A 26,295-nucleotide genomic window follows, 5' to 3' on the forward strand; every position below is an offset into this window, starting at 1 on the left:
CCCAGCAAAGATACATTTGCAAGGTAGAAAATTTCTTTCCCGACAGTGGACTTCGGATATGCCCCCTAAGTGGTGATAAATACAGTTTTCATTTTGCCATTGTGTGTGTGTGTGAGAGAGAGAGAGAGGGAGAAGAGAGGAGAACCTTCTACTCACTAAACTCCAAGAACGTTAAAATCAGCAATGGAAAAACAGTAAGATTTAAAACTTCCTAAACAGGGAATCCCGCACTAATCCCTCCTCATTGTAGTCAGGTAGAGAGAGCACTTCCTTAAAGGAGGACTCCCCTCACCCCTCCATCACTGCTGTGTTCTTCCCATAATTTCTATAGCCCTTATATATTTATTAGTCTCGCCATCTGCCCCATGGCAATGGAGGCTCCACCAGGTAGGGACTCTATCCGTCCTCCCAGGGTCTATAACAGTCCAGAGCAGGCTCTCAATAAATAGTTGTTGAAGGAATGAATGGATTCCACATTAGTCATTTAATAAGCATGCCCATGAAAGGATTTACAGTCCAATAAAACAATGTGAAGGCCAGGAGACCAGAATGTTTTAAAAATTAGTAATGTTATCACTTTACTAATCACTTCCAACTTTAATACCAAATCAAGAAAGTTAAAAAAAGGCTTGGCAGTATCTAAGAAATCTATATAAACATGATCACTCTTCACATTTAGACATTCTAGCACTCTCAATTTAACTATTTCTTTATCAATCCCTAAATTCAGTGGCTCTGCTATGCCTGCAGGATCAACTCCAAATCCCACAGCAGGGCACAAAGGCCCTTTACACCTTGATGCACCTTGACCCTTGTCTATCTCTCCATCATCGTCCCTGCCACTGTTCTCTCATATCTTACACTCCATCAATATCCATGCCACCCCAACAAGAGCCTTCATACCTCAGTAGGTAACACTGCCTCCTTCTCCATCTCATCTATGCAGAGATCTCTTACTCATCCTTTCAGACACCACTGGAGGGTGGACTCTGCTGTGAAGAACTCCCTGATTTCTGTAGACGATGAATCATCCCCCTCTTTTGTGGGGCTTCTTACCTTATCCACCATAGAAGCTGCTGGGATGTCAGGCCTCCTCTAGACTATAAACTTCTAGAGGTACATCACACAGGTATGATGTACACATGTAGACTCCCTGTGCCTGGCATATTGTACATGCTCAGTAAAATGTTTATTGGCACCTTGGGAGGCCAAGGTGGGCAGATTGCTTAAGGCCAGAAGTTTGAAACCAGCCTGGCCAACATGGTGAAACCCTGTCTCTACTAAAATTAACAAAAATTAGACAGGCATGGTGGCACATGCCTGTAATCCCAGCTACATCAGGAGGCCAAGGCACGAAAATTGCTTGAACCCAGAAGGCACAGGTTTCAATGAGCTGAAATGCTGCCACTGCAGTCCAGCCTGGGTGATGACAGAATGAGACTCTGTCTCAAAAACAAACAAACAAAAAAAAGTGTATGGGGAGAACAAATAAATGGATGCATGACTACTGTGAACAAACCTATCTCCCCATCGTTTTCCATCTGAGGTATGCTTTATGAAACTTTATGGGCTGGGTGCTGTAGCCCACGCCTGTAATCCCAGCACTTTGGGAGGCTGAGGCGGGCAGATGACGAGGTCAGGAGATGGAGACCACCCTGGCTAACATGGTGAAACCCCGTCTCTACTAAAAATACAAAAAATTAGCTGGACATGGTGGCGGGCAACTGTAGTCCCAGCTACTTGGGGGACTGAGGCAGCAGAATGCCGTGAACCTGGGAGGCAGAGATTGCAGTGAGCTGAGATCACGCCACTGCACTCTAGCCTAGGCTACAGAGCGAGACTCTGTCTCAAAAATAAAAAAAAAAGAAAGAAAAGGAAACTTTATGGAACACCAAATATTTGCTGGGCAGTATCTTATTAACCTTTAGACCATTCTCAGAAATCTTCCCTAACTTTGGCGCTGGCATGTGACTTCACAGTGAAAGAAAATAAAATTTAGAGAGGTTGAGTCACAGAAAAAGAACACAGCAAAACTTGGAGTAAAACCTCAATCCCTGCTCCTTCTGCTACTCTATCTTGCCTCAAAGGCAAAAATACAATAAAAATAATATAATGGATTCCTTCATTATACGCTTTACTATTTCAGAAAGATAGCTTCCCAATTCTCTTCCATTACAATGCCTCACCTCTTAAACGATACCTCCAAATGGCCCTCAGATGGTTAGTGGGAAGATTAACAGGAAAACATATTCTTTCAATATGATAAGTTAAGCATTTTTTTTCTAGATGATTACACACAGTCATACAAATCTACTGAAAAGGGACTTTGTCCATATTGTGGGGATCAGAGAAGCATTGCTGAAGGAAGTGACACCTGAGCTTCATCTTAAATAGCCAAGTAAGAAAAAACCAGGCAGATAGATGGAGGAAGAACATTCCAGAAAGAGAGGCTAGGTACAGTCTGCGATAAATGCTGACGACTTCACCATACAGAAACTTTCAAGGTCTCTAGGGTGGCTTTTGCGTAATTTTGCTGAATTTTTAACTTGTGTAGAGGGCTTGTGTCAGCAGTGAATAATTCAATCAGGTCCCAATACAGACACTAGAAGGAAGTCCATCTAGATGGCCATGGCATTATTGCCATTATCCCTTCATTTTCTTGAAGAATCTCTCTGCAATGGACTGATAACTCCTATGTGATGAGTTAGGGCTTTCAGGACACTGTGGTCCATTTCAGGGCTGAGGAAGTTATTTTCTAAACAGCACTGTGGTACACTATAGTCACAGGACTGAGCATGACCACATCAAAGGGAGAGCCACAAAAGAAATTTCCATCTCCTGCTCCCAAATCACATTGCTAATGCCCTGTCCTGTTGTCACCTGCCGAATAATTTTGTGTTTCTATGAACCGCCCAGATTCTGTCAAACATCGCACAAAAGTCTCTCTGTATACAACAAAGTGACACGACTCAAGCTCTTATTAGAAATTATTTTCAATCACTCCCATTCTGGGAAATTAAGTCTGGCATTTTATAATGTATTTTACCTCTTCCTAAAGAGACAGTCTCCTTTCATTTTAGTAAGTCATAAACTTTGATGTCAGAATGCCTCCTTGATAGCTCTAGAAATAGAAGTTTTAATACTCAGGGGGAAAGGGGAGTTAGCAGGGAGGCTGGAAGAGCTAACACATTAACACCAGAAGATCTGGGCTTGTATTGTGGTTCTACCAATTACTAGCTCTGTGACTTGGGCACATTAATAAATTTCTCTGGACTTCAATTAATTCATCCTTAAAAAGCAAGATTATTATGAAAAGTGGAAAAAATACATCAAGGACCTGGCCCACAATGGCCCTTTCAATAAATGGTAACTATAATGTATACCTCAATTCATTTTTAAGTTAACTTTTAAGATTCCCCCACTTGCACATATAAAGTCCAAATTAGCAAATGAGAGACAGAAATAGTTTTAAAGATGCTGATAAAAGGCATCAAATAACATATTAAATTTCTTAGTGTTCCAACACTGTCTTTGGCCAGTTCCTCAGAAGCAGATCCAGAGTGGAGTGCTCATGGCAAGTGATTTATTAAGGAGGGGCTCCCAGGAGAGGGGAACAGGAAGGGAAGGAAGAAGCCAAGCAAGGTTGCAACTTCAGGTGAAATCTCAGCCTCAGCCTGATTCTACAGAGAGCTGTGGTGTGTAAATTATACCACAGATCCTGCAGAGAACTTGTAAATTATACCACAGAGTATGCCCAGACTTAAGACAAGAGGGTGACCTTTCATACTCCTTCACCACTCTTCAGCAAAGCCTGGCAAAGGGTTGAGGGAAGGGAGTGGAAGGCACTTAACTCCCAGCTGCTTTCAGCTGTGTGTGTGTGTGTGTGTGCACGTGTGTGTTGTGTGTGTATCTTCATGCACATGCGCATGCCAGGGATGGGGCGGAGCTCCACTAGCTATAGTCCAGTCCTCTGAACAAGGTTCCAGGTGCTGACCCTCAGAAGCAAACATATGCAGAAGCCAGAGTGAGCACACAAGACCCATAAAGGGAGTCTGAGGGTGCCTGAGCAGAGCACTGACGACAGCTGCAATATGAATCAAGAAAATGCTGTGGAAACGTGTCTGTGTCACCTCTTCCTTTAGCTCATAGGAGTTTACTCATCACCAAATGATACGCATTTAACTGTAAATCAAGTCATTTTTCCCTTTGGTGATTTACAAAGAACTAAGTTTGCAATCAATACTTCCTGAGAGTATAAAATTCAATTTTGAAGGTTTGCCTTCAGGCTTCAAAAATGAGCTCTTCAACCCGCTACTGTTGAGGTTTTCTGCTAAAGAACGTTGTGCCAGTCCCTGATAGAGGGCACAGACCCCGCTCAGACTGAAGCAGTGAGAAAGAGCCCTGGCTAACTCCTTAAATACCAAGAGAAACACTGGCAGCAATAACTCCTTGGCTCTTTCATACGCGCATATTCATTTAACCAACCACACCACTCCGAGATGCTGGGATGCTGCTTGAATTGAATTGTATCGTCTATGCATTTGGTTAACATAGATCTGTAGTACAGAGATTCAAGACTCTGCCTTAGTCAAATAAATTCTTGTCATTTAAAAAATAGAATCTCTTATGTCTCGACATCCTTATCTATAAAAAGAACATCTGGCTTGACTTTAGGTGATCATTCAAGGACTCAATGGAGACAGTCAATTGGGTAGGTAGATTGGGTCATAAGATCATTTCAGAATTAACTAATATACTATTATGAATGATTATAGAAATGTGAAATATCAGAATAATTTTTAAGTAACATATGCAACTAATCTATTAGGGTAGTAAGTAGTTCCATACACTGCCTTTTAAAATTTTTTCAATGTTTATAATTTGACCATATATAATTTAAGCCAATGCCATCAGCACATCTGGAAGACTGGAGCTGGAAGAGCAGAGTACACCCTATGACAAAGATCCGCTCCTTGACTAACCTCTACTCGGGTTCTCCTGAACTCTTTCTCAAGTAGGCCTGACTTTTGGACTTTCATGTTCGTAAGAATTTTGGTAAGAATCCTGCTGAGTTGGTTAAGTCAAAATCTTCCATATCTAATTGTCCTTCACATCTAATCAGGTTCCTCATCCTCTACTGTCCTGCAGGGGATGTCTATCACCCGGGCCTGTCCTCAGCACCAGTCCTGTTACATTGTTTTAGCCAGGATCCGCCCTTACCCCTGCTGTTTCCTCTTAGTAATTTCCCATCCACTGACACCCACCCTGCTTCTTGGCTATGAATTCCCACATGCCCATGCTGTATGCACAGTTGAGCCCAGTTCTATACTGAGCTCTATTTTCCCATATTGCAACAGTCCTGAGCTCTGGTTTTCTTTGACACCTACAAACACTGTATAACCAGATATATCAAAACAAAAGTCATGATGAATTTCTGGGGATCCCAACAGAGAGATCGTATTGATGATTAATGGACATCTCAAGTTTTTGCACCTAGATATGATGTCCATTTTAAAATAAGTGAATAATGAGTAACTACAATGCCTGCCACCAAGGGTCAGCGAATGTTTTCCATCTCAGGGATTCTGAGGACACTGCAGTAGCTCAAGATGAATAAGAAATACCTGTGGAGGGAGGGGTTTGGCAAGGGGAGAGGATTTAGCCTAGGAATGACTGAGTGTCTTCCACAAACAAAATTCTCAACAATTACTACAGTTACAACATATCTACAATGAACTATCATTTTAAGGTGAAACATTTGCTACAATCAGTGCTAAAATGATCGAACGAAGCTACTTAGACTTGGCGTCTCCTACACTTGGCATATTTGAATTCTGAAAATTCTGAATCTGATTAGACTTCTTTTCTGCTTTTCCTTGCATTGTTTTGTAATTGAAAATCGCTGAAATTGTTAAGAATCTGTTCTGTAGTGTAAGATTCTGGCTAGAGAGAGAACTGAGAAATCAAAGCAAAATTAATATTGTTGATTTTCGAGAGCCCATGCCAATGAATGGGAGTATCCCACACTATGGCCCTTATTTTCCATTCTTAGGTTTCCATTATGCAAGTCTGTACACAGCAGATCCATCTTTTCAAATATGCTGGCTTTCTGGTAATATCTAAGTTAGTGTCTCTGAGTTTGCTAGCCCATAAGCATATTAGGTGATGGGTAATAAATCAGACTAGAATAAATATGTACTATTGAGCAATTTGTAAAGAGAAAGAACTACATGACAGTAATGAAGAATTAAGAATCGAATTCCCCGATCTTTGGGGGAAAACAGATAGAAGATACTGTTTCACACCATGCAGGACCAGAGGAGAGAGAGACATAGCATGGGGAGATATGCAGGAAGAAGATAGAAGATCCCAAAAGGTGACAGCCAGTCAACTATTTTCCAAACTACAGAGAGATCAAGAAGGGGGGTGGGGATGAAGCATTGTGACACTCAGTCATTCCTAGGCTAAATGTATGAGATAGAAAACCATATATAAGGAGATTTGGGTAATTAGATCTCCACTATCACCATCACCAATGTTGATTCAAGAAAGATTAATTCAGACAAAGATGGGAAAGTGCTATTAATAATTTTTCAGCAGGACAGTAAGCAGAAACACCAAGTGCTCTCTCTCTCTGGAACTACATGGCCTCAAAAATCTTGAGTCTTAAAAACCTTGGTTTTATCTTTATCTTTCCAGCCAAAAGGAAGGCTATGCACCGAGCATGGATGGGTTCTATTTAATGTTTAACCATTGTGAGGAGGGAAAGTAGAATTCCCACAATATCTTTGTTCACTCTGAAAATGCATCAGCTGAGCTTTCAGTGTCATTTTTCTCCCAACAGCAACTAAGATCTCAAAAAGAGAAAATTTTACGCAAATTACATTAGTCTTGCAATTAATGATATAATATCCCAGGTCTTAGAGTAGACTGGACTGTATAAAAGGAATCAGGCTGAAGATGAGACGAATTTCAAGAAAAAGTCAACACATAATTCAAAGTCTGGGTCCTACCCCAGTCTAGTCTCAAGTGGCCATGGTCACGTGATGGGTAACAATTACAACATGCCAGGAATGTACACTGTGACCCAGGAGAACCACAGACACCTAGAAACCTAAAACCATCATTCTGGGATGAGTGCATGTGTTTTCTGTATATTGAATATGTGTGTGTCTTGTGTGTATGTATGTGTTGAATGTGTGTTTTTTATGCTTTGTGTGTGTGTGTGTTGTATGTGGTGAATATGCATGTTATGTATGTATGTGTGTGTTGAATGCATGTATTAAAAGTGTGTTGAATGTGCATGCTTTGTGTGCATTGAATGTGTGTATGTTGTGTGTATGTGTGTGTTGAATGTGTGTGTTTTATGTGTGTGTGTTTGTGTGTTGAATATGTGTATGTGTGTTGAGGGGTGAGTTCTCCTCTCAAAATGAAGCTGATCAGGACCCTGAAGTGAAGTTTCCTCCATACTCTTGTATGATGAACTCTCCCCCCATGAGATATCTTTTCCCTCAGTCATGCTGCAGTATCAGAAATTAATTTAATACATTATTACATCAGTGCTGCCAACATTTAATCTCTTTCAATACACTGTCACAATTTCTCCTCACTCTGATTTAAAAAGCAAAACAACAACAACAACAAAACTCCTAAATGCTGCCAGTCCCTCAGTGAACTGCATTTCCATCCCTCTCTGCTCTCCTCCCCAGGCCCCCACTCTGCTCTGGCCACCTTAGTCTTGCACCTACTCTTCCTCTGTCTAGATCACTCCTCCCCGGGATATCAGCTCCCTCCCTCCCTCATTTTCTCTTGCTCTTGGCCCTAGTGTCATCGTAGCAGAGCAGCTTTTCTTAACTATTTAAACACAGCAAAGCCCTCTTGCCCTGCTTCACTTTCGGTCAAAGCATTTGCCATCACCTATAGATTTCTCTATATTTCTTTCTCTGTTTTTATCTCTCCCCTCCCGTAAACTTTAATAAACTCCATGAGGTGGAAACCTTGTTCTGTTCAGTTTTAAATTTGCAGTGCACTACATACTCCTACCCAAGAGTCTTGTAAAATTTAACTTGAAATGAAATTGTTTAAACCATAGTTTTAAATTTTTTCTATTATATTAACTTAGTCTCATCCTAAACAATAATATGATGAAACCACGAGTATGATGTAATAGGTATATTTTTTCTAATGAACACTATAATAAATAGATAACAGAATTATCAAAATTTAAAATGTTAGTCCCTGAGTACCTCCTAAAACTCTCGTTACCGCAGATCTTATGTGTCCCCAGCTTTGAGAAACACAGCATTATCCAGGGGCAAGACAATACTAGTCACATATGACATGGCCCAGCAGTGAACATGGCGTGGAAATAAGTTATATTATAACTTTCCCCTGGATCGGCCACAAACCAGGCAACCCTCAGGCAAGTCGCTCAAGTTCTCTGGGCCCACTGTCCTCATCTATAAAATAAAGGCTGCAAACTTTCGCAAGGACAGAAAACCAAACACCGCATGTTCTCACTCATAGGTGGGAATTGAAAGAGAACATATGGACACAGGAAGGGGAACATTACACACCAGGGCCTGTCACGGGGTGGGGGGAAGCGGGGAGGGATAGCATTAGGAGATGTACCTAATGTAAATCACGAGTTAATGGGTGCAGCACACCAACATGGCACATGTATACATATGTACCAAACCTGCATGTTGTACACATGTACCCTAGAATTTAAAGTACAATAAAAATAACTAACTAAATAAATAAATAATAAAGGCTGCAAGTGATTTCTTAGCTGCTGCCAGCTCTCACTGTCTTTGATGCTACCACCAGCCACGAAATGCCAAAGGGAATCCTGAAAGCATTTAGACTCATTATACTCTTTTTTATTTATTGTTTTTTTAATTTTTGTGGGTATATAGTGGGTGTACATATTTATGGGGTACATGAGATGTTTTGATACAGGCATGCAATGTGAAATAAGTACATCATGAAGAATGGGGTATTTATCTCCTCAAGCATGTATCCGCTGAGTTGCAAACAATCCAATAACACTCTTTAAATTATTTTAAAATGTACAGTTATTATTGACTACAGTCACCCCGTTGTGCAATCAGATAGTAGGTCTTATTCATTCTTTCTGGTATTTTTGTACTCATTAACCATTCTCATGTCCTCCGCATCCCTCACTACCCTTCCCAGCCTCTGGTCACCATCCTTCTACTCTCTGGGTCCATGAGTTCAATTGTTTTGGCTTTTATATTCTATAAATAAGTGAGAATATGTGATGTTTATCTTTCTGTGCCTGACTTATTTAACTTAACGTAATGACCTCCAGTTCCATCCATGTTGGTGCAAATGGTTGAATCTCATTCCTTTTTATGGCTGAGTAATACTCTATTGTGTACAAGCACCACAGTTTCTTTATCCATTCATCTGTTGATGGATACAAGTTGCTTTCAAATCTTAGCTATTGTGAACAGTGCTGCAACAAACATAGGAGTGTGTATATCTCTTCCATATACTGATTTCCTTTCTTTTGGGTATATACTCAGCAGTAGGATTGTTGGATCACACAGTAGCTCAATTTTTAGTTTTTTGAAGAACTTCCAAACTGTTCTCCTTAGTGGCTGTACTAATTTGCATTCCCACCAACTATACTCTTAAAATAAAATAATATTTTTGATATAGTGACCCTATTAACTGTAACTTTTTTCTGTAATCCGATGACCTTCCCCAGTGTAGGCGGCTGGATCCTAAGCATCCAATCATTGCCTCAAGGAAGAGTCATCAAGACAGAACTGGAATGAAAGAGCTGAAATTCTTGGCCAAGGCCAGAAAGCTCTCCTTTAAAAAAAAATTAATGAAATAAGAACAGAAGAAATGATTGGATTAGAAAAACACCTCTGCAACCCTTAGAAATTAAGTAGCTTTTAGGAAAGTATGCTAAGCACAGTACGTTCAAGTTTTCGGAGGAGAGGATATTTGCTACATGTCAAATTATCACCTACAAATCACCTATGAATTCCAAAGGGAAAAACTTGTATTTATAAAGAAAAGATCTGGTGGTCACCATCTTCAAAAGGTGATCCAACTTCCACTGATAGTGTAACAACCTGACACAACATGATTCCAGACGTGACACAGGTGAAGTGCACATCATCTTCTGTGATGCTTTCTTCCCAAAACCTCTCACCTGAATCTGACCAAACCTTTAGAAATGAGTTCCAGTTTATAGGAAATACAGAGGATAAATGGCAAGTTGAAGAATACCAAAGAAAACAATCGCACAGAGACAGAATGAGGGACATTCTACAGGACAACTGCCTAGTCTCTTCAAAGAGCCAGTGTAAGGCAGGGAGAAAAAGAAGCCATGTTCTAGAACGCAAGGGACCAAAGAAACTCAATGAAAAAATGCAACGCATGAACTTTGAGTTGATCTTGGTTTGATATATAAGTAACCACAAAAGGCATTTTTAAATCACTGGGGAAATTTGAAGATAGTCTAGGTAATATCTGTTATCACAGGGTTATCTTAATTTCCTTGAGCACAATGAGGAAGGTATTATGGCTGTGGTTTTAAGATACTGTGTCCTCAGTTTTAGGAAAAATACGCTGGAGAATTTAGGAATGAAGGAACATGATCCTGTCAATTTATTTTTCAATAACAAGATGTTAAGCAGAGGTTGAATCTAGGTGTTGAGTGTATGAATATTCATTGTTAGTATTCTTTCAACTTTTATTCATATTGACAGTTTTATAGTAAAAAGCTGGAGGAAAAAAAAAACCCAGATCCACATGTATGATGAAAAGTATTTGGAAGAAGATGAAATCAGAAAAAATAGTTTTTCATGTTCTTCCTGTACCCACAGGAAATAGGAAGAGAGTCAGTGAGGAGAAAAAAAGGTTAGATACAGGCAGGAAGAGGCTATAACCTGTCCCCAGGTCAAGTATGAGGGTTAAGGAAACACAGAGCCCTGACTCAGATTTAGAGTTTCAAAAAGAAGAATCCTGAGGACCCCTTTCTTGGAAGACCAGAGAAGCTGTCCAGAAGTCAGAGCAATCCCAAGCCTGTAATGGCACAAGAGTAATAAAGTAGGGGAAGCTGCGTAGTATGTCTATGCAGAGACAGCAGGGCCAGTCTCAGTGTTTTTCATGTCCCCAAAGCTGCAAAGACACCCTTGTGGAGACATATATGAAGGTGGCAGAACTTGGTTAGGAACACAAGATTGTATACCTGTGACTTGAACAGAGTGGTGACCAAGGACAACTGGGAAGATGGACAGCCACCAGCATACAGAAATTACCACCAAGACCATGCGTATGTCCCCTCCCCGCACTGTGGCACTTTATTGACCTTGCAGCACACTCTCCACTGTTTCCCAGAAAGGCAAATGCAACCTGGGTAAGGGAGAGGAAAGTGAGAGACCTGAAGTGACAGAGAAAGTGTTGAATTTTTTGTGATTACCCACCATTGTCGGAAATTACCCAGAGTGGTAGGGGATTAATTTTCTGCTACTCAGTACAAAAAGGGTTAAAAGGATATACTTTATTGAACTGAAGAAAAATAAAGTCACATGTCTCATAGATTGTGCCTGAGACAGGTGCCTGCTCATTCTCAATCCAATCCTAGACATTTTACTGATTAATCCGCCCTCTGTCATGACATCACAGGAAAACAAAGATATAATGTGAGGGATAAACAATTACAGAATATGCACATAAATCTACCTCTAAAATCACCTTGCACTTGTCCACACTCATAGAGGAAAGGCTACAAGTAAATAACACAGAAATCATTTCTTCTGGGCTATGGAATGCATGTCATTTTAATATAGAAACATCTAACGTTTCAAGGATTTCCTTCAAACAAAATGACAAAGCCATGCTATGAAGTCTGACTTAAAAGATCAAGAAACAGCTGGAAGAGATGGCTAAGGCAGAGCTATCTCTCTTTGCTCTGAAGCTGGAATGTCAAAGATACCCTTGTTTATTAGTCTGTTCTCATGCTGCTGATAAAGACATACCCAAGACTGGGTAGTTTATAAAGGAAAGAGGTTTAATGGACTCACAGTTGCAGACAGCTGAGGTCTCACAATTGTGGTGGAAAATGAAGGAAGAGCAAAGAGACTTCTTACATGACAGAGGGCAAGAGAGAGCTTGTGTAGGGGAACTGCCCTTTATAAAAAACTCTCAGATCAAGTGAGATTTATTCACTATCAAGAGAACAGCATGGGAACATCCCACCCCCATGATTCAATCGCCTCCCATCAGGTCCCTCTCAAGACACGTGAGAATTATAGGAGCTGCAATTCAAGATGATATTTGGTTGGGGACATAGCCAAACCATATCACCCTGACAAGATGCATGCTACCTGCAAACTAACAGTAAACAGAGTCACTGGGAATGCCGACTAAATAAGAAATGCCTTCTATTGATAAGTTAGAGGCAATATTTTCTTGAGATGACCAAACATTTGAAGGTATACTCAGGGATATTTAGTGTTGACCCCAGATGCAATATTTCATATGTCAATAGTAAGGAGACTGTGGCTCCACAATAGAGAAAAAGATTACATCATTACACACCAAAATAATAAAGGATTTCAGCAGAAGTGCAGGGCAGGCTTTTGTAGTGAGTGTGTGATTGTATATAATGGTTTTGTAACAGGGTGGTAGATATTAAAGCTGGAGGGGAGCCTCATATGATTCCCTGTCCTGTACTATTATAATATTTCTGGTCTTTATGCAATTTTCATTTACAGGCCATCCAGGAAGCAAGTGAAGAAAAGCTCAGTTGGGGGCTGACTATACTCAAGTCTTTCCAGGACTTCTAAAGTTGACAACTACAACCGTAATTAGAAAAACCACTTCCTTCTCAACATTCTCACTCCCCACAGCACCTCCACCTCTTAAATCATCTCCCCCTTCCTTCCTTATACTGTCACTGAAGACTGAGATGACACTTCTGCTTCAATCCAGGATATTAATGTCTTACAAAAGACCTAAAGAGTTGAAATGGAGATCAGGTCACTGGCTCACTGGCTCATTCTCTCTCTCATTCTCTTTGTCCTCAAGCCACTAAAGTTCCCAGATGATCACAGAAAAGGCCAATGTCTTTCTGCTTTTGCTGATGCTTTGATAAATACAAAGGTCTTCCACTGCCATTAGCCTGTCCAAGTCTTGGCTTTCTCACAAAAAATGCAGGGTCTATGGTTATAATAATATAAATGACAATCTATTGCATAAAGAAGAATTTAATTTCTCCAGAATCCCTCTTTTCCTTTCTAGCAGGCTGTAAATACATCAGAATTAAAGCCTATTTTTTAAATAAATCACTTTAGCAGTTGTAATCCCTTCTGTACAAAAGGGAAACACATTAGAAGTTTCCATGAGGTCGTGTTTTTAGATCTAAGCTAGTGGGTATTGGGGGGTCCCATACCCCTCCCACTCCTGCCGTTTCTACCTCTTTACTTCAGTAAATATTCCTCCCCCCAAAAACTGCTAAAACCTACATACCAAATCAATCAATCAATGAAATAAGTATTTCATAAACCCTAAAACAATTTAAAGTGATGAATTCTTCAGAGGACAATAAAATTAAGAATTTGCAATAATTCACATAGTGTATTAAAGGACTGAAGGGCTTAAAAGAAGCACATGTATCAGCACATTTGTATTCATGATACATACCCATAAAGTAGAGACACATTGTAAATACAATTTTTTTCTATAGACTCAACTAATAAACCTGGAAACACTAATATGCCCTGTTTACATTTGTGACATTTTTCTGCAGCCCAGATTCAATATGAATTCAACAGGAATCATCCTATAATCTTTTCTTTAATAATGTATTACTAAAACATAAGTCTGAAAAATAACTACCTCTTAGGGAATTAGTTTAAAGAGTCAGATAGGAACACTTTTACACTGTTGGTGGGACTGTAAACTAGTTCAACCATTGTGGAAAACACTGTGGCAATTCCTCAAGGATCTAGAACTAGAAATACCATTTGACCCAGCCATCCCATTACTTGGGATATACCCAAAGGATTATAAGTCATGCTGCTATAAAGATACATGCACATGTATGTTCACTGCGGCACTATTCACAATAGCAAAGACTTGGAATCAACCCAAATGTCCATCAGTGACAGACTGGATTAAGAAAATGTGGCACATATGCACCATGGAATACTATGCAGCCATAAAAAAGGATGAGTTCGTGTCCTTTGTAGGGACATGGATGCAGCTGGAAACCATCATTCTCAGCAAACTACTGCAAGAACAGAAAACCAAATACCGCATGTTCTCACTCATAGGTGGGAACTGAACAATGAGATCACTTGGACACAGGAAGGGAAACATCACACACTGGGTCCTATTGTGGGGGCGGGGGGGGGGGGGAGGGATAGCATTAGGAGATATACCTAATGTAAATGACGAGTTAATGGGTGCAGCACACCAACATGGCACATGTATACATATGTAACAAACCTGCACGTTGTGCACATGTACCCTAGGACTTAAAGTATAATAAAAATAAAAATAAAATAAAGAGTCAGATATTAAACTAAGCACTGATTTAATTCTTATAATCACCTGAAGAGATGAGTATTATTCCTTCAATTTACCAAAGAGGAATTAAGATTTAGAGTTTAACAATTTGCCCAAAATGATGGCCAGCAGGCGGGAGATCTGGGATTTAAACCCAAGCTTGTTTGATTCATACGTCTTCAGTATTACTTTCCTATATGTTCCTTAGGTTGAAGACTCAAGAGTTAACAACTTACAAACACAAAGGATGTGCATTATTCAAACAGGCTGTCTTCCGAAGTGCCACGTGACAATTCTGCTGATTTAGAGCTAAATGTATTCCCATAGTCATTTAGTATTCTTGCCCAAAATAAAGTAAGATAAAATCAAAGCATATGTTGGAATTTAAGCCAAGTTATTATCTGTCTTCTTCATAAATTCTGAAAAGCTTTTCCACCAAAATCAGATGTTAGGAATGAGATGGAAGAAAAACAAGAGAGGAAAAAATATAAAATTAGAAAGCACAGAGATGCAGGACAAAATGACAGGGAAAACAATGAAAGGTAAAAGATTAGTGAAGGGGGAAAAGAAGAAGAAAACCAACAGATTTTCAGATTTTGAAAGTCCTGTTGGAAACAGGCCATGAGCTATGTGAGGAGGTCAAAGCAAATTCCTCTCAAGGTTAACAGAAGACCAAAAAAGTGGTAACAATATTTTCTGACCTTGAAGTACAAAATCTAATTTTTTAAAGGATCTTTCACCTTTAGTGAAAATAGTAGCATGGAAAGTCCCTGAACAATATTGCATGCACTTTCTACATTACAGGCAAACATGAGCTCTCACATGAATCATGCCGGGGTTGTGGGAATGCCCGGGTAAAACCAGCAATTAAAAGGCAGAGTGCATCCACCTACAAGGCTAAAGGCAGAGATGCTGATTCTTTTGCTTCCTGTCTGGCCTACTCTAGCCAATTCTTAGAAGTCTGACACACATTTTCAATATGTTGTAAAGAATAAGCATCTTCTGCTCTCAGATAGACAGAAGCCAAATGTTGGCAGGGAAAGAAGTAAGAGACTTTAAAAAGTAGATCCTCACCTCACAAACACACGGGAAAAGCTTTCTATAGCATCGCCAAACAACAGAAAAGGAACACTTGGGCTAATTCTTTTCTCTAGGTTCATTTTCATTTTGTTACCTTACTCAATGACTCTTTCAACTGAATGTCTTTTCTGAAATTTCTGAGGACTTGGTTGGTACTGACAAATTTTGTTGCCTCTTCAGAGAGTGCTGAGATAGACTTTGAACTCCATTTGAAGCTGGGAGGAGAGTAGTTTAACAAAGGTTTTCTGTGAAAACTTATTTCTCTGATACTATTTTGTGTGGTTTATATTCCCATGCTATAAGAAAGAACTCGCAAAGTTCATTACTTGTTTTACAAAGAAAGAGTTAATCACTGAGTTTTTCAAAATTTCTTTTTGCTTTATTAGTGGCTTTCTGATACAAGAAATTTAAAATATTATTATTCATCTCTATGAAAATGTCACACCAGAATTTATTCAAGTATCTTTATTCTATATGTCTCTGAAAAAGAAAGAACTACTTCATCCCAAATTTTAATAAAATAATTACAAAAAAGCCGGGTGAGGTGGCTCACACCTATAATCCAAGCACTTTGGGAGGCCGAGACAGGTGGATCACCTAAGGTCAGGAGTTGGAGACTAGCCTGACCAACATGAAGAAACCCCGTCTCTACTAAAAATACAAAATTAGCCGGGCGTGGTGGCGCATGCCTGTAATCCCAGCTACTCGGGAGGCTAAGGCAGGAGAATCTCTTGAACCTGGGAGGCAGAGGTTGTGGTGAGCTGAGAACACGCCATTGCACTCCAGCCTGGGCAACAAGAGCAAAACTCCATCTCAATAATAATAATAATAATAATTACAGAAAGACCAAAGGGCCAAATTTTAAAAATACACAGAGTAAAAAATCTAGTGAAATAAATATTTAGAAATATGTTTACCACCTTAGAGCAGGAAAGATCTTCCTAAGCAAGACACAACTTAAATGGAAAAGCTGGACAGATTTGCTTTTATAAAAAGGCAAATCTCTTTGGTTACCAAAAGACACTATCAAAAAGTCAAAAGACTAGAAGAAAATATGAGCCACAAATATCACGAATAAATAAATATCTATGTATGTATATATAATTGGCAAAGTATATCTATAACTCAACAATAAAAATAAACATTACTCTTATTCTTCATGACAAAGATGCTTAAATTAATCACTAATCAAAGTATCTTTTAAACTCAAATAGCCAAAAGACTGATAATATTCAGTATAGATTAGAGTAATAAATGAAAGGGTACCCTCACATACTGTAAGTGGGAAACTAAATTGGAAAGGCATTTATGCAAGGTAATCTATCCACATTTAAACATATATATCTTTCCTTCTAGCAATACATTTCCAAGTATTTATCTTTATACAGAAGATATTGTTTGAAAATTATTTGAAATAATTTTCTGAAAACTCGGTAGAAATGTAAATGTCCATTAAAAGAAGAAAAGTCAAATAAATCATAATTCATTACATATTAATAGAGCAATTACTAAGTGCCAGAAACATTCCCAAGTGGTTTATATATATAAGCTTAGTTTGTCTTCATAACAACCCTGTGGGTTAGGTATTAGTATTGTCCCATTACAGATGGAAATATCAAGGCAAGAGAGGATGAGATACTTGCACATAGCTCATAAGAGGCAGAGCCGGGTTTCAGATCCGAGTAGCCTGATATCAGACAACTGGGAAATACTATTAAATAGAATGTAGTAGACAGCTAGGTTCTGATAAAGAAAAATCCACAAGGCAAATTGTTACCCCCCAAAAATGCAGAACAGATTGGTATTATAATTTCCTTATGGAATCAAAAATGAAGCCATATATTTGATTGTTTACATACTGTGTGCACCTTATACAGTTAAAGTTATTTCTAGGAGTGGAAATGGTCATGCAGAAGAAGGTGACGGGAACATCCATTTTTATGCTTATATATTTCTAAACTCCTTGAAATTTTGAAAAACAAGAATGCATTCAATTGTTAGCATTCTAATTTTTCGATGGTATTTTTCTTTAAAAAAAGAAGGAAGGAGGTGCATATGGAAAACAGTTTGTCCTTACAGATGTTTCTACAACTGTGTTTCTGGCTTTTGGTCACATTTTTTCCTCTTAAAAGTTGATCCAAATATCTGTTAAACTCAACCTCTTAAACTTCCCAGAATTGTTTTCAGCTCATATAAAAGACTTTAACCTTCAACCTCTTTAGCTTTGGCCCCACTATGTTTATGACTATTTTTAAATAGGCAGATTTTTGGTTGCTATTGAAAGACACTCAGAGATCATTTATAAGAGCGGAAAGTTGAACTGTGGGCTTTGAGTCTGGACTTAGGAAAACCCAGATCTGCATCCACAGGCAGAGTAGCTTTCCAGCCTTTACTAGTTGGAAACCTCCAACACTTAAGTAGCATAAATGAATGTGGATAGGGCAGTTTACATACAAGAATCAGAGGCTGCAGAGGAAATCTGTGCAGGCTATTAACACTGAATGAGAAGAAAGCTTCCTCTTTTAGGTTCTTCTACAGAGATTTCTTAGGATCATTTAGAGATTTCACTCTCGAGTGACAAAGCCTGCATTAGTACTTAGGAATTAGATATCATATGTGGACTTCCATCAGGAAATGTAAATAACACAAAACCGATAGCGGAATGTATCCTCCAGCGGGGTGATGAATGCCAAGTTCCCTCCTCCCTGCTGGCTCCTGTATATTTTTTGCAACCCTGTACACCATCAATGCCACAGACAGGGCTCCCAATGTGGAGCACCCTTTGAAGACTTGGCAGCCCTGGCGCTCCTCAATGCTTCCATTTTCCCTTCACATGCACTCCTACATCTTCAATGAAGACATAGAGCCAGGAAGTAAAGCGAGAGCTAAACACAAGACTTGGTTACAACACAAGGAGAGCATTCAAAGGCATGGTTGCCTATTCCTTTGGCAATGGAGCTGTTCTGGAAAATTCTTTCAGCACTACTTTGGTGAAAACTAAAATTAAAACAAACCAGAGGCAGCCTTAGAAGAAGAGGGATAATATTATGCATTTTCATATAGGGATATTGATACCGACACCAATTTAGATAGATTTGGTATACATTTTACACATTCATATTAAACATATGTATGAATAATCCCTACATAGGTGGCTAACACTAACAAAGGGGCATTATTTGTGGCTTCTGCAATTACGGTAGCTACATATCAACCAAAAAAGCAATAGGACAGTGTAAAGGCACAGAAATGAACAAGGAAAAACTGACTGGGAGAAATCCTGCCCCTTGACATCTTTATGAAAACAGGGCCAGGAGCCTATTGGACACTAGCAGCAAGAAGCTTAAACTCTATCAAGCAAGAATAAAATATAAATTCTAAGTTTACAGCAAGATATAATCCCCAATCTGGCACTTTTGCCGACATCAGAACTGAAAAAATAACATATTCCAAAACTATACATTCAAAGGTAGGGAGGTAGAAATTGAAGACGTTCACATGCAGAATAAAAAGTCAAAGTGAATCCTCCAAACTTAAACAAGGATGATTGTTTAAAACAGTGTGTGAAAACCTACATACTCTAAGACAAAACTTGGACAAATTGATCTCTTGTCTATGGCCGTGACTCACATGGAATAAACTAAAAAAAAAAAAAAAAAAAAAAAAGGTGGGACTTTGTCTCTTTTAGAAACTTAAAAAAGTCTCAGGTTCTCTCTTTAGCCACTCACAGTTTAACCATCCTCCAAATACTAACTGTTTTCCAATTACCAAACTTAGGTAGATGGAGTTGAAAATCTTCTCTGATCATTCTGTCATTCATAGGTATTGAGCACCAACTCTGGGCTAAGCACGCAGTAGATAAAGATGAACATCACAAATAAGAAAGCTGTTGTCATGGAGCTCAAAGTCTGTGCTGCCTGTTCTGGAGTGGACCATCTAGCATTTGGTTTACAATGAATCCACAGAACAAGGAACAAAACCTGATGAAGCTTACAGACCTGCAGACCATCTTCAAAGACGACACCACAACTCACTGGCTGTATTTACAAATCCAAGTTTCACTCACTAGTTTGGAATTTAGAAATCACCTCCCCATGGGAGCAACACCATAAATAATGTTTGCAGGTGTAAGGGGTGGATCTCAGGTCAATCCATAAAGCTTGTGTTGCCCTGCATTCAGCCGTAGTGTGGTGACCCCAAGAGGTTTCTGGGGTTTGTTGCTCTGGGCCCTTCATATCAACAGCATTGAACTGTCGTTTATATTATCAAGGTTTCCATTACAGATTGAAACAGTCAAACACTCAAGATAAACCGTGCATTGCTAGGGATGGGCAAAAAGCTGTGAGTGCCTATGGGTGGACTGGCCACCTTCCTCCTGTTCCATCTGCCTCCAGCATAAGAGAATAAGGATGGACTTAGACCCTCCCCAAAGATGCTTAGGGAGGGAGGAATAACATTCTGAATAGTTCATCTGCATAGCAGCCACAAGCCTCTTACATGGTGCCTAGTCCTGGCCAAGGCTACACACAGTTCATACTGTTCTTACTAAGAAACCACAACCAATATATTGCCTGGTTATTTTGGGAAGCGTAATAATATTTTTACATAGTCTTCTCTTTTTTAAGACGTATGTTTTTCAGTGGTAATCCCAGCTCTAATAGCATTTAAAATACACTGACTCACATTAATGTTTAAATATCACGTTTTACACGGTTTCATCTGTACTAAATGCACGAACCATAACTTAATTTCTAGATCCCCAAAGATTATCAACTCGACATATGACTTGCAAAACAGTAACCCTAGATCAGGCTCTTTTTGCTCACATCATGCCCCAGATAGACATGTAGCTTAAAATGGAACAGTAAGCTATTCTAAAAAAAAAAAGTATCGGAGACAAACTTTCTAAAAATGATTTTATTTGTGTGTAGGAATGAGGGAACAAAACATACAACATATATAGTAGTTACTGCTGTAGGAAGCCATTTACTGGCTCTGTGGCAGGGTTAAGCACACTCTTTCTTATAATTCATTAAGGATGGCCTCAGGTTATACTCAGAAAACATAGAAGCTTTAGTGGTAATCACCCCAAATTGTCTAAATGAAATACTGTTTCAGCCTTAGTGCTGGAGTCTCAATATGACACATAATTTTCTTCTCTGAAAGAAAATGTCTACATTTTTTCTCCTCCATTGCCACGTTATAAGGAGTAGGTTGCCATTTACTGGTAATTCTGCCAGTGGTTTTCCTAAACCAAGGGTGGGAAGAAGCTCCTAAATTTTGCTCCATGGATTCCCATTCAGCTTTTGCTGAGATCCCAGAAGAACCTGGATATATCCTCTCTCCGAAAAGCTCATGGGATGAAATCTTTCAAACGAAACCCTTCAAGACCGGAAACTCTACTGTTAGGAGTTGGTAGCCTCCAGTGAAATCTACATTTAGAGACATCCAGTCCAAGTGCCTCTAAGGAAGGAAAGTACCTGATAAACACAAGAACCACCAAATGCCATGGTAGGGAGCGGCACGCACAGAGCAGCCGCCTAGCCTGGGCCTGGGTGCAGCTGAGACATGGAGATTCCAAAAGGTGTGCAAAGCTGTGGGTAAGTTTGGTTTGCGATGTCTCTCGCAACACCTTGTCACACTCTGAAGGGGGCCTGGCAGTCCATGTTTACCGTAGAGAACAGTGATTCTCTACACTGTTGTGTAGAGAACACAACAACCAGGGCAAGCAGGATCAGTATCCTCCAGAAACTGTTAGAAATGCCAGTTCTCAGGTACACACTAGACCTGCTAAAGCAGAAACTCTGGGGGTAGCCCAGGAATCTGTGTTTTCTCAAGTTCTACAGGAGTTTTTGGCACACAGTCAAGTTTGAGAACCACCCTACAGGATGAATTAAAATCACTGTGGGGTGGTCCCTCTCCCAAGCCTTATTTATAATTGGAGAACGAAAGATCTTTCCTCCCCTGAAGAAACATCAAGGATCAGCTGGCCAAGCAGGAACCAGGATGAGGTTTTTGGAGTTATTTTAAGCCCCAGTTTACCACCACTCCTCCCTGTTCATTTCTGGCTTAGAAATCTTCACAGGCACCAACAAAGGGAAAAGAGGAAACACCAGAAATAGATCTGCTCTATCCCAGATGTCAGTGTATGCTGGGCAACTTACTGCTACTGAAACATTCCCTTTCAAGTAAATAGCAATATTAGCAACACTACCCGTAATTCTAACAGACCATGCGGATAAAGAAAATCCACCTGACCTACTCTCCAACGCAAATAAAACACCACTAAACCTTCTTCACAGCATTCCCATTTAGACACTTTTAAATAGTGTCTATCTATAGGAGACCGCACAAAATACAACACTAGCATATTATCCAATACATACGTTTAACCTTCAGAGCAAATGGTTTTACATCATTGAAACTTAAACCATTAAATCACTGCTCCAAGGCATTTTTTTTTATGTAACAAGAAATTTACACAAGTTTTCCCTGTAAAATTAATTTTCAGTCCTCTAAAAACAACAAGTTATCTATTTTGGGTCAATTAGTGACTAATTTTTAATCCAGCCCTGATAATTTTTCCGCTTAAATTAAAAAAATATCTATGCATTCACGAAGCTTCCATGTACTGCCGATAGCTGCTCTTATTTTGCTTCATAACACTGTTGTTTAAATTTCAAAGAGTGATGACCTGGAAAAGCAGGAGCAACACCAAAAGCATACCACTGAAGATTTGGAAATCAAATGTACAGCAGAATAGACCTTTCTGCACAAAATACACGTGTCCAGACTATCCTATCGCCACTGTGTCTCACCTGCCTTTCTGGAGCAAAAGAAACATCAAGTACTATTTCTTTGTCATATCTTTATTAGTCCCTTGATAATCAAGAACCCATTTCTGTTTTCTGGGACAACTGTTGTCTTGGAAAAGTGGGTAGTGCTGAGTAATCAACATTATTTTGTCCTGTCTTGATTTGTAGTATCAAAGTCTTGTTGCTATTTTTTTAGCCTTAAAACTTAATCATCATAAATCTAGCCGCTTCCTTCTTTAGTGGTAATTAGCATTAGTCATAAGCCAAAAATGATCCACATAAGAAGCTAAATAAACACAACCCTTCTTACCTTTCATGCCAAACTTGGAGTGTCTTGCCAACTTAAGCAGAAACAGCATTACCAAAAGGCAAAATCCCACCACAGACGCAATCACCACCACAGCATAGACCTAGAGAAAGGAAGGGAGGGTAGTTATAACCTTGCTAATTAGTTCCCTATAATCACATGGTGATGATGATCATGATGATGATAATGATACAGGCAGTTCATATTTATTGAACGCTTATCGCTTGTTCTTATAACAGCTTTATGTATACCAAATCACTTAATCTTCGACAACCCTAGAGTGAAGTATGTAAGATCTATTATTATGCCTACAGACATAAGTTAAAGCTTGTAAAAATGGCTATCCAATTGGCATTTTAAAAATATTACATCTCTCTCTCTCCATCCACCTAAAGAGGGAGGAGAGAGAGAAAGAGAGAGAGAAAATAAAAAATAAAAACCAAAAAACACGGGAGATTTCTCTGTGCGTGTGTGTGTGTGTGTGTGTGTGTGTGTGTGTGAGAGAGAGAGAGACGGAGTCTCACTTTGTTGCCCAGGTTGGAGTGCAGTAGCACAATCATGGCTCACTGCAGCCTTGACCTCCTGGACTCAAGCTATCTAATGAAGAAGTGCAAGCTTGGGTAAGTGAAGCATCTGTTCTAGCTGTCATGACTGGTAAAAGCAAGGTGTCCTGGGAACGCAGGGATCCAGGACTCCTAAATCCCAGTTAAGGACTGTCCAAAGCAGGGAAGAGACTGTACTTGGTACTGCTGCGTGTACTGCTGCATGGTTGGGGGCCTTTCAGGCCAAGTCATCTAACCTCCCCCATCCTAATTTTCTTATTTATGAAATGGAGTTTGACTTGGTTTATTTAGGTATTCTCCATTTATCTGTAGAAGTCTGCAATTTAATAATAAAGTAAAGAAACTTATAGCTAAAATATGAAGATCTCTTTCCCATGAAAACATTAGTTAGAAATAAAGATTTTAAAAAAAAACACCCAAAGTCATGAGGTCAGCTTGAGTGAAATGGTTAAGTTTATCCATAATTAACTTTGTAAGAGTTGCTACCATTCTGTTCATATATTGGTTGCAGAGACAGAGTTAAGTCTGTACTGGCCCAGTGCAGTGGCTCACGCCTGTAATCCCAGGACTTAGTCCGAGGCAGGCAGATCACCTGAGGTTAGGAGTTCAAGACTAGCCGGACCAACATGGAGAAACCCCGTCTCTACTAAAAATACAAAATTAGCTGGGTGTGGTGGGGCATGCCTGTAATCCCAGCTACTCGGGAGGCTGAGGCAGGAGAATCACTTGAACCTGGGAGGTGGAGGTTGTGGTGAGCCGAGATTGTGCCATTGCACTCCAGCCTAAGCAACAAGAGCAAAACTCCGTCTCAAAAAAAAAAAAAAGCAAAAAAAAAAAAGTCCTACTCAAACATTTGCAGAAGCATTTTTGGGGGGATCTACTCACTGTTATAGTACCAGAGAAGAGAATGATCACATCTTTCACATCTTTGCTCCACACCGGCCAAGTGCTTTGCATGTCCTCTTTTTGTGCTCTGTGACTTACTTAATGCTCTTCCCATCTGACATCCAAGATGGTGTCATATAGCTAACTAATGTTTTCATGGGAAAGAGATCTTCATATTTTAGCTATAAGTTTCTTTACTTTATTATTAAATTGCAGACTTCTACAGATAAATGGAGAATACCTAAATAAACCAAGTCAAACTCCATTTCATAAATAAGAAAATTAGGATGGGGGAGGTTAGATGACTTTGCCTGAAAGGCCCCCAACCATGCAGCAGTACACGCAGCAGTACCACAGTACAGTCTCTTCCCTGCTTTGGACAGTCCTTAACTGGGATTTAGGAGTCCTGGATCCCTGCGTTCCCAGGACACCTTGCTTTTACCAGTCATGACAGCTAGAACAGATGCTTCACATACCCAAGCTTGCACTTCTTCATTAGATAGCAACGCCTGCCCTGGCTTTTCCACCTATTTATAGAATGTGTAAGTCAACCTAGAAAATGGGAAGTGGGCTCTACTGCTGAAAAGCACTAAGGATCTGCAAACAAATACTTAAAGCTACTGAAGCCATTCTCAATTTAAATCCTTTCGTAAACAAGGACGCCTGTGACAATGAAAAGAATAACTTACTCAAAATCAGATTGTTTGAGAAATACAGAGTTTTGTGTGCCTTGCATGTGTTGAGGTGGTTTTTACACAGGAGATGAACATGGGTAAGTTTGTTTGGTCGGTTGTTTGGTTGGTTGGTTGGTTGGTTGACTGCTTGATGGTTTGGTTTTCATCTGAGGATATTTCTTAGGATAGAACAAGGGAGATCTGCCCTCCCCTGCAAATCCAACAAAATGCCGCAAGAGCACTTGTTGGACCAGAAACATTTTTAACTTTTGTATCTGCTTCTTGGCTCTCAAACTCTTCTAATCTAATGATCCTTCCTGTGATCAAGAACTCTTCATATATAAAATATCTGAACCACACATAATTGTAACATTTTCTTTAAATTCTACAAAACACAATATTGCGCCTCTCATACAGATTTTAGGAGCCTCCCACAAAGTCATAATAAACAAGCTTACTGATCTTGCCTTCCAGCAACTATACTACAGATGGAGATATGCCAATCAGGTGCCTAGATTTATCATCTGTATTAAAAAAAAAAAAAAAAAACAGAAGGCTGGGAGCAGTGGCTCATGCCTGTAATCCCAGGTGGCTCACGCCTGTAATCCCGGCACTGTGTGCATGTGCATGTATGCATACCTCTGTACTAGATACGCATAAAGTTGCAGTTGCACTGCATCTGTTTATGCACCTCCCATTTCCACTCTCGTGGCCTTGCTTCAAGTACATATCAAATGTCTTTATTGCTCTATCATACCCCTAATGAATCACCCCACTTGCAATCCCTCTGTCCTATACTGTTCACTGCAAGTCTAGCCAGTCTACAAAATGTACTGGGTGCCCACTAGGTTTCAGCTAGTATTCTGAGGGCTTAAGGAGACAGCTGTGAAAAACACTGACCAGGTTGCCCCTACTAAGGGTCTTACTAAAGAATCTAGAGAATGGAAAAATACATTAAACAAACAAATAAATGGGGTCATTCCAGGCAATGATAACTGCTCAGAAGAAAATGGAAGGGGGCAATGTCTGCCTGCTGGCCACCTAGCCGAAGCCACACGATGGCCATCAGAAAGCAAATGCCTGGGACGGGGAGTCACAAATAGGAAGAGCAGGACTGGAGCACTGGAGAGAGCATGAAAAAGACAAGTGGCGAGCAGTGAGAAGAGTGTGGGAGATGAAGCCAGAGAGCTCGGGAAGGGTGAGGTCACCCAGGGCTCATAAGCCACCATGAAGAGTGTGGCTGTCATATGAAAAGTTTTATTGCAATTGCAGTGAGAGGGCTCTGAGAATTATAACAAAAAATAGAAGTGATCTGATCTGCGCTTTACAAAGATCACTCAGGCTGCTGTGTGGGAAAAGACCAGAAAACCCAAGGGTGGGAGAGGGAGATGTGTTAGGAGGCTGCGTGGTCATGC

At 39.7% G+C, this 26,295-nt stretch overlaps 1 protein-coding gene across 6 annotated transcripts in view; it reads right to left on the reverse strand.

Moving 5' to 3' along the window:
* The window catches only part of NTRK2 (neurotrophic tyrosine kinase, receptor, type 2), a 302,428-nt gene that overhangs the window by 196,392 nt on the left and 79,741 nt on the right, over positions 1-26,295 (reverse strand). For all 6 annotated transcript variants that reach the window (XM_011982733.1, XM_011982732.1, XM_011982735.1 and 3 more), the window contains one exon: positions 22,762-22,861. In XM_011982733.1, coding sequence (XP_011838123.1) covers positions 22,762-22,861 — 100 coding nt within the window. The remainder of the gene's footprint in view (positions 1-22,761; positions 22,862-26,295) is intronic.

The sequence above is a fragment of the Mandrillus leucophaeus genome, unplaced genomic scaffold (genome assembly GCF_000951045.1).
Source record: "Mandrillus leucophaeus isolate KB7577 unplaced genomic scaffold, Mleu.le_1.0 Scaffold242, whole genome shotgun sequence".
Classification (NCBI taxonomy): domain Eukaryota; kingdom Metazoa; phylum Chordata; class Mammalia; order Primates; family Cercopithecidae; genus Mandrillus; species Mandrillus leucophaeus.